This window comes from Salpingoeca rosetta, assembly GCF_000188695.1.
Source record: "Salpingoeca rosetta unplaced genomic scaffold supercont1.19, whole genome shotgun sequence".
NCBI lineage: Eukaryota > Choanoflagellata > Craspedida > Salpingoecidae > Salpingoeca > Salpingoeca rosetta.
In genome coordinates, this window is record NW_004754915.1 from 405,168 (window position 1) to 413,065 (window position 7,898).

Consider the following 7,898-nt stretch of genomic DNA (forward strand, 5'->3'; position numbering starts at 1 on the left):
TACTGGTTTTGGAATCCCTGGTCCCTTCCATGTGGGGGTGGTGCTCCACGCAAAAGTTTCGTCTCTTCGCCCCAGCACCGGCATCACCCCACGTCCAAAAACACACCGCCCCATTCCTGCATCAACAACGCTTAGTTGATAATGAACTTTCAGCAAATAGGCCGCTTCCAGCCCAGGGAGAGCGGCATTTTCTTCCATGCCCCTGCGTCGTGATGCTATTTTTCTTGAGCGAGCCCATTGGCTATGGTTTCTTCAACGCCCCTGTATCAAATCACCGCACCCCCCGGCGGGCCGGGACGCAGGGCCTGCTTCGCTTTGGCAACTTTCTGCTCCCAAGCCAGGAGGCACAACCAGATCTCGACTCAATCACCACCACGTTGTGTGCCGAAGCACACACCCACACCCACACCCACACACCACACACACACACACACACACACACACACACACACACACACACACACACACACACACACACACACACACACACACACACACACACACACACACACACACACACACACACGCAGAGTCCCACCTCCACTTCGCAGGTGTCGGCGGTGAGGATGACTGGCGTGTTCGTCTCCACGCCGCGCATCAGCACCTGAAGCTTGTCCAGTTTGAACAGCATCGAGCGGCACTTGAGGTCTTGCTCAATCTCTGCGCGAGCTGCGGGCGCATGTGATGGCACGGGCACATCAGGTGCAGATGTCGACGAGGCGTCGACGGGCGCCGTCGCTGTCGCCGTGGTCGTCTTGATGTGATGGCGGCATGGAAGAGAGTGGCGTGTCGTGTAGCGTGTGGGTCAGCACAAATGCAAAACAAACGACAGTGTGTGTGTGTGTAAGACACATTCACACACAGGCACAGACATACAGACACACAAATGTACACACACATACACACGCATACTTACAGACACACACAGACACACACGCCCACCTGCCCTGCGCCCTCCATCAGTTGGTCCAGGAGCGTGCGGAATGTCCCCGACGTCAGTGTTGCCCCAGGTGCTTTCCCATCGTCATTGTCGCCTTCACCACCGCCGTTGCTGCTGCCGTCACCCGTGGTGCCTGCAAGCAAACCGAACCTGCTGGTGGCCTGGCCAATGCCGCCATCGCTCTGCAGGGAGAACTCGCCCGGGTTGACGATGACGCTGGACGAGAGCTGCGATTGCCGCAGACGGCGGTTGCGGTACGACGTCTCAATGTTGTCAACAACCTGTGCAGGCGCGCACGCAACATGTGAAGCAGAGAGAGAGAGTGTGTGTGTGTGCGTGTGTGTGCGTGTGTGCGCGCGTATGTATGTGTATGGGTATGTATGCATGTGCATGGGTGTGTGTGTATGTGTGAGCCAGGTGGGCTGCGTGAGTAACAGGATGTCAGAGGAATTGGGTTAAAAAAATGCAGCAAGAAACGTGTTCACAACACAGTGTTGAGCGGGTTCAAACAAGTGATCACTTTTTGACCACCCCCAAGCACGTTCACAAGCACCCCTCTCCCCTAAAAAGCTTCAAACAGTGCCTGCAAGCAAGCACCAACCCCATATCAAGCCCATACCTCTTTCACGGTCCATGTCCAGACAAATCGCGCCTCAACAAAGATGAACGTGTGCGCAAACACTTGGCCAAGCTCGCTCCTGTACATGGGCGGCGACACCATGATTTGCGGCTGCCCAGCCGTGCTGTGCACCTCCATGCTTCCGTGTTCCCGACCCACATTCCGGCTGCTCGGGTGCTGATAGCGATGCTGTTGGTGGGACCGCTGCTGGTGTTGGTGCTGCTGGTGTTGTTGCTTGTACTGCTGTTGATGATGGTGGGGATGCATCACCACCATCTGTTGCGTGTGGTGCTGCTGCCCAGAGTGGCCGCTGCCACTACCGCTCACGCCACTGCCGCTGGCGCCGCCAATGCTCATGTTACTGTCGCCCGTGGCGCTGATAACCGATGGCAGGGACTCTGAGCTGCCGAGCCGGCCACGGCGATGCGACACCATCACGCGGCAGCTCGAGTCGTTTGACGACACGGACCGCGCATCGCTCGCATGGCTCCGGTCCGATGCCATCGAGAAGGACAGGGAGGCGCCATCATCGGATGTTACGTCCGCATTGGCCGGCTGTCGCCCAGCGCGCTCCACAGGCGGGTACCCGGCGTAGAACCAGCGCGGGCAGTACATGAACAGGTCCCAGTAGGCGCCGTCAATCAGATTGCCGCCCCCGCGCGGATGTGCAGTGACGTCAGCGCTCCACTTGCGCAACTTGCGTGTGGTGTTGAAACACGACTTGACAAACTCCTGCAGGTCGTCCACAATGTATTTGGAGCCTGGCCGCGTGGCGAGCACGCTGGCGTCGCCCTTGTCCGGTTTCAATGCCGTATACATGTACACGTCATCCATGACAGCGCTTCCCGTCGACAACCGCCAGTCTTGTCGTACGCTGTCATAACGTCGGCAGTTGAAATTATACGGGTTGAAGGTGATGGAACAGATGATGAGGAACAGGAGAGGTGGAGGAGGTGGCGAAAAGACGGTCAAGGCAACAAGCACACACATGCACATGCACATACACACACACATACACATATACATACACATACACGTACACATACACACACACACACAGATACACGCTCGTTTCCCGCGCACACATACACACTCCCCTCTTTCTTACCGTTGTCGGAGTGGTGGATCAAACTTCCGAATGAGATCCCATCGGGAAATGTGATTGTATTGTATCTTCCAGTCAAAGTCGGTTGCGGTCATCAGCAGCACATCCTCCCTGGTGACACACATGCACGCATACGTGTCATGTCATGTCATGTGAACGAGCAATATGGGAAAACATCACGTGCACGTGAAAAAGTACGCACATTTGTAAACACACAAAGGAAAACGTTGACGCAAACAACCAGTGCTTGCACAAGCTGAACCAAAACTTTGTATGAAACGCACACACACACACACGCACATGCGAACACACACACACATGCCAACACAGATACACACACACACACCTTTCAAACTGGTTGCAGTAGACGGCGGAGATGCGGGCGCCCTGCCATCGAGATCGCACCTCGTGCAGGTGCTGCCCAAGCGACGGCTTCCGCTGCACCGCTGCCGGTGTGAGGGAGCGTGTGTACCTGCTCTTGGCGCGCAGCACCTCTGGTGCCCACTGCTTGCGCAGGGCGTCTGTCCACTTGAGGCCGTTGACGTAGAGCGGGCCTTTGCGGATGGGTCGTGTTGTCACGTCAAAGGCGGACTGCAACTGCTCCAGCCACCGCAGTGTCCGTCCATAAAGAAGGATGCAGCAGTGGTTCTGTGGCAATGAACATGTTGAAGAGGACGACGATGATGACGCTGAGGCTGCAGATGGCGATGTTGAACGTGACCCATCTTTGCCCTCGCTACCATCACCACCACCACCACCACCACCACCACCACCACCATTATCATTGCCATCGTGCCCAGTGCGTGTGCTGTGTTTCTGTTTGCTGCTGTCACTGCTCTGTTTCGAGGCCTTGAGCGTGCTGGTGCTGGTGCGCCCACTCTCACTCTCCGGTGTGTCTGCCATCCCGCTGCCTTCATGCATCACGTCAGAGTGCACAGGTGTCTCATCCACGTCCACCTCCTCGCGGTGCTCCCCAATCTGCACCTCCATGTCAAGCTCAACGTGCTGCGAGCGGAAACCGCAGTAGCTGTCGTGGTGGCGGTGCGCAAACTCTGGGGCAACCGGACACGCTGCGTGGTGGTTGTTGCCATCGCCTGTGCATTCATGGGATTGTGGTGGTGCGTGTTTGCGTACGCGTGCGGTGGTGATGTGCGTATATGTGCGTGGTGGTGTACGCTGGCATGAGTAGTGATACTAGTTTCGAAATGGAGCCAAGGTCGCACACAAGTCGTCACGCACCTTGCAGCACACACGGTCGAGCCAGGCATGCACAGTGAGCATCAACGATGGTGCCGCCAGACACCATCAGAACGTTGACAACGATGATGGTGACGACAGACAAAAGGCATTGCAAGGCATTGCATGTACGCTTCAGTTTCATGCGCTCGCTCACCGCGCGTCATCCAGTGGATGAGAACGTCGACGGTGAAGTCGGGGAAGTCAAAGAGCGGGCAGTTGTTGAACTTGGATGGGGTGACAATGCGTGTCTGCAAATCACCGGAGAGGGACATGCGTGAGTGGTTCCACTTGAAGGCGGCGCCAGCGAGCGCCGTCTCAAGGTAGTCTGTGTTGTCCGTCACGTCCGGGTTGCCAAGCATGTTCAGCCGAAGCGTGTCTGTCACGTGGAAAGGAAGAGTTGACAGAAGCAGCAGGAAAGCGCGGTGGTGAGGTTCATATGGGACACGCGGTGGGTTTGGGATGCAGCTCGGAGGGTGCACTGGTAGGGTTTGGTGTGAGTGAGGGAACGACAGCGGGTCAACTCGCGAGCAACAGTACAGCAGCAGCAGCAACAACAACAACAACAACAACAACAACAACAACAACAACAACAAAAACAACAACAACAACAACAACAACAACAACAACAACAACGCACCGGCAGTGAAGGAGAAGGGGCCGTGACGCAGCAGCCTGAAGTTGAAGACAGCAGCACACACTCCCGCGTGAGAATACACAGAGTGAAAATGCAACTGGCATTCGTGCGTGCGGATAGGGGATTGATATGCATTCGGTGCAAAAGCTTTCATGCACACGCACACACACACACATACACGCAACACACACACACACACACAAATAACACAACATCAGCAACAATGACCAACCTGGCCTTGTCAAACCACGGCATTGGCGGGCTTGGATCGCACGATGGCGTGTCAATCACATCGGCAACGTAACCACACTGGGTCACGAGCGGGTCAAGGTAAGGACCCCACGAAGCCGTAATGCTGCCTGCATGCATTTTTATGTCGTGATACAGCTTGAGTGGGGAGAGGCCCTTGCGGAACACAAAGTAGGTTGACGGGTCGACGAACACTGCCTGGTCGAACAGCGCTGTCGGCGTTGGTGTCGCCTCCGTGATGAAGAATGCACCCCGCATGCGCATGCGCTTGACCTCAAGCAGCGGTTTCGGCACATCTCGCACACGCACGCGCAGCACAGACACCGTCATGTGCAGTTTCCTGTGTGTTTGAGTTGAGTTGAGTTGAGTTGAGGGAGTGGGTGAGGGCGTGGGCGAACGTATGAGAGAGACGGTGTGTGTTTGTGTGTGCGTGTGTGAGTATGCGTGCGAGAGAGTATGTGTGCGTGTGTGTCAATGAGCGCATGTGTGAGTGAGTGAGTGAGTGAGCGTGTGAGGAAAACAGGGTGTTGAGTTCCGGGGTTTATTCTGAACCAAAAACCAAACTCCCGTCAACACTCCGCATCCACAACGCATGTCGACGACGCACCTTGGGATGATCATGTCGTACTTGATGCCTTGGTCAGGGTAGCTGCTGCCACTGTCGAGGGTTCGGATGCACTCCTCAACACCGGCAGTCGTCGTCATTCGCTCGTCTGGCAAGAAGGTCATGCACAAATTCTTGTACGAGAGGCGCAGCAGCGGCAGCTTCTTCTGCTCGTGTGTCATCATTGCATGGACGAGTGGGGGGGGGGAGTCGGGTGTGTTAGCATGTTCAACCGCAGCACGAAACAAGTGCTCATACAACAATGGTTCAAAATCAGATTGATGGGCACGTGAATGCGTCGAGACATGCGCACACAACAGCTCACAAATTCGCACGTGTACACATGTTCGCGCACATTCACACGTTCATACACAGTCGCACGTTCACACACTTTTTGTCTTCACATTCGCAAACACCGCCAGCACACGCTGCACGAGTTGAACGTACGCGTTGTAAAGCGGCGATGGAGCGGCAGTAGCGTTCACCCTGCTTGAGATTGCCACGTGTGGGTTGCGTTACAATGAGCGCGAACACATGCACATGTGCATATCCACATACACACACGCACACACATACACACATACACACACACACATATACAAAACAGCATGGGCGACGACTGCGACCTTTTCCTTCATCTCCTTTGCTCGACGGAATTTGCGCTGCTCCTCTGTCAAGCGCGACTGCGGGTGAATGACCTGAAACCAAACCAGGACGTCAAGGTGTGATGGTGGTGAACTGTGGTGTGTGATGTTTGCCCAAGCACGCTGAACCGAAAAGTTACAGCAAGTGTACTTCTCTAACAAATGCAGGCAAGACTGCAGGTGACTCCAGACAATACACACACACACACACACACACACACACACACACACACACACACACACACACACAAACATACAAAAACACACACAAACGCACGTGGGAGTGTGGGTGGTGGTCGTCGAAGGATCTGCTCTCCAGAACAACGTCGTGCCCAAACTCCGATCGCATCACTCCAAAGTTCTCGTTCAGCCGCCGTTCGAATGGATCATCATCAAACTCAACCACCAGCGACCGAAACGCGACAGCGACGGACCGCCCAATGCGCCGCGCGATTGTTGAAGGCCCAAACAGCGGCACGTGGCGCGGTGGAAACGCTTCCTTCGGTGCGTGCTCCCCGTGGTGTTGGTGGTCGTGATGGCGGCCGTGCGTGTGCGCGTGGGCGTGTTGATGTTGATGTTTGCCACGTCGTTCGTCGGACTTTGCTTGTTCACCCCGCGTGTGTTGTCGTGTTCCTGCAGTGTGATAAGCGCGTGCCATGCCTGTGGTGCCGTCATCAGCAGCAGCACCATCATCACCAACACCAACACCATCATCGTTGTTGGCGGCGTGCCCATGCCGGATTGCATCATGGCTAGCATCGTGTGGCAGCGACATCGCCGATGAGACGCGCGTGTGCACCGGTGTAGTGGGTGGGGTTGGCGAACCGGCCCGCATTGCCAGTGGCGTGCCGTCACCCCACGAGTACTCGAACAAGACATAGCGCACGTCGTTGTGCGACCAAATCTCGCCCTCTTCCTCATCGCAACCAAGCGCATCATCCAGCACAGCATCATCATCATCATCATCATCATCATCGTCGTCGTCAGTTGATGGTTGTGTGTCAGCGCCAGAGTTAATATCTTCTTCATCCTCCTCCAGCAGCAGCACATCGTCCACCTCATCACCAACATCGCTCACACCACCAACAGCGCCGTCGTGAGAGGAGTGCGCATGTGTGAATGTGTCGGCGCGGCGGGCAAGTTGAACGGTGAATGACTTGCGCAGCAGCAAGCGCACCGCCTTCACGGCAAACTTTGCGTCGTCAATGTGCTGTCCAATGTACACGTTATGGTGCGCTGTCAAGCGACACTTCCTCACATCAACGTTCCTGCAGGGCACATGCATGTGCACACGTGATTGAGGTCTTGCGTGACTTGGGGTTGGGTCGAAAGCGAACATAAACGCAAGACATAAGCAACTACACTTGCCCCTCCCCCAACACACAAGGCTTTGTACCAGTGTGCTCGTGGCTTGCCGCGCGGTGGGTCGTGGAAGGGACTGTCAGACTTTGGGTCAAAGACGTTCATTGCCGTTGTGTGTCGCTCGTTGTCCGCGCCAACCGAAGCCACAGCCAACCCGCGCATCTGTACGTATTTGTATGCGCGTGAGTGCGAGTGTGTGTGTATGCGTGTGTGTGTGTGTGTGTGTGAGAGAGAGAGAGAGAGAGAGAGAGAGAGAGAGAGAGAGAGAGAGAGAGAGAGAGAGAGAGAGAGAGAGAGAGAGAGAGAGAGAGAGAGAGAGAGAGAGAGAGAGAGAGAGAGAGAGAGAGAGAGAGAGAGAGAGAGAGAGAGAGAGAGAGAGAGAGAGAGAGAGAGAGAGAGAGAGAGAGAGAGAGAGAGAGAGAGAGAGAGAGAGAGAGAGAGAGAGAGAGAGAGAGAGAGAGAGAGAGAGAGAGAGAGAGAGAGAGAGAGAGAGAGAGAGAGA

The 7,898-nt window shown here is 55.5% G+C and overlaps 1 protein-coding gene across 1 annotated transcript in view; it reads right to left on the minus strand.

Annotated features, from left to right (window-relative positions):
- PTSG_07834 (uncharacterized protein) overlaps window positions 1–7,501 on the minus strand; it is a gene marked incomplete at both ends in the record, with an annotated part of 15,447 nt that extends 7,946 nt beyond the window's left edge. Inside the window, 13 exons of the mRNA XM_004991581.1 lie at window positions 539–754; window positions 943–1,221; window positions 1,560–2,433; window positions 2,668–2,775; window positions 3,011–3,758; window positions 4,058–4,279; window positions 4,541–4,575; window positions 4,770–5,126; window positions 5,394–5,557; window positions 5,838–5,876; window positions 6,017–6,088; window positions 6,312–7,302; window positions 7,431–7,501. Coding sequence (XP_004991638.1) covers window positions 539–754; window positions 943–1,221; window positions 1,560–2,433; window positions 2,668–2,775; window positions 3,011–3,758; window positions 4,058–4,279; window positions 4,541–4,575; window positions 4,770–5,126; window positions 5,394–5,557; window positions 5,838–5,876; window positions 6,017–6,088; window positions 6,312–7,302; window positions 7,431–7,501 — 4,176 coding nt within the window. The remainder of the gene's footprint in view (window positions 1–538; window positions 755–942; window positions 1,222–1,559; window positions 2,434–2,667; window positions 2,776–3,010; window positions 3,759–4,057; window positions 4,280–4,540; window positions 4,576–4,769; window positions 5,127–5,393; window positions 5,558–5,837; window positions 5,877–6,016; window positions 6,089–6,311; window positions 7,303–7,430) is intronic.
- Between the last annotated feature and the right edge of the window lie 397 nt (window positions 7,502–7,898).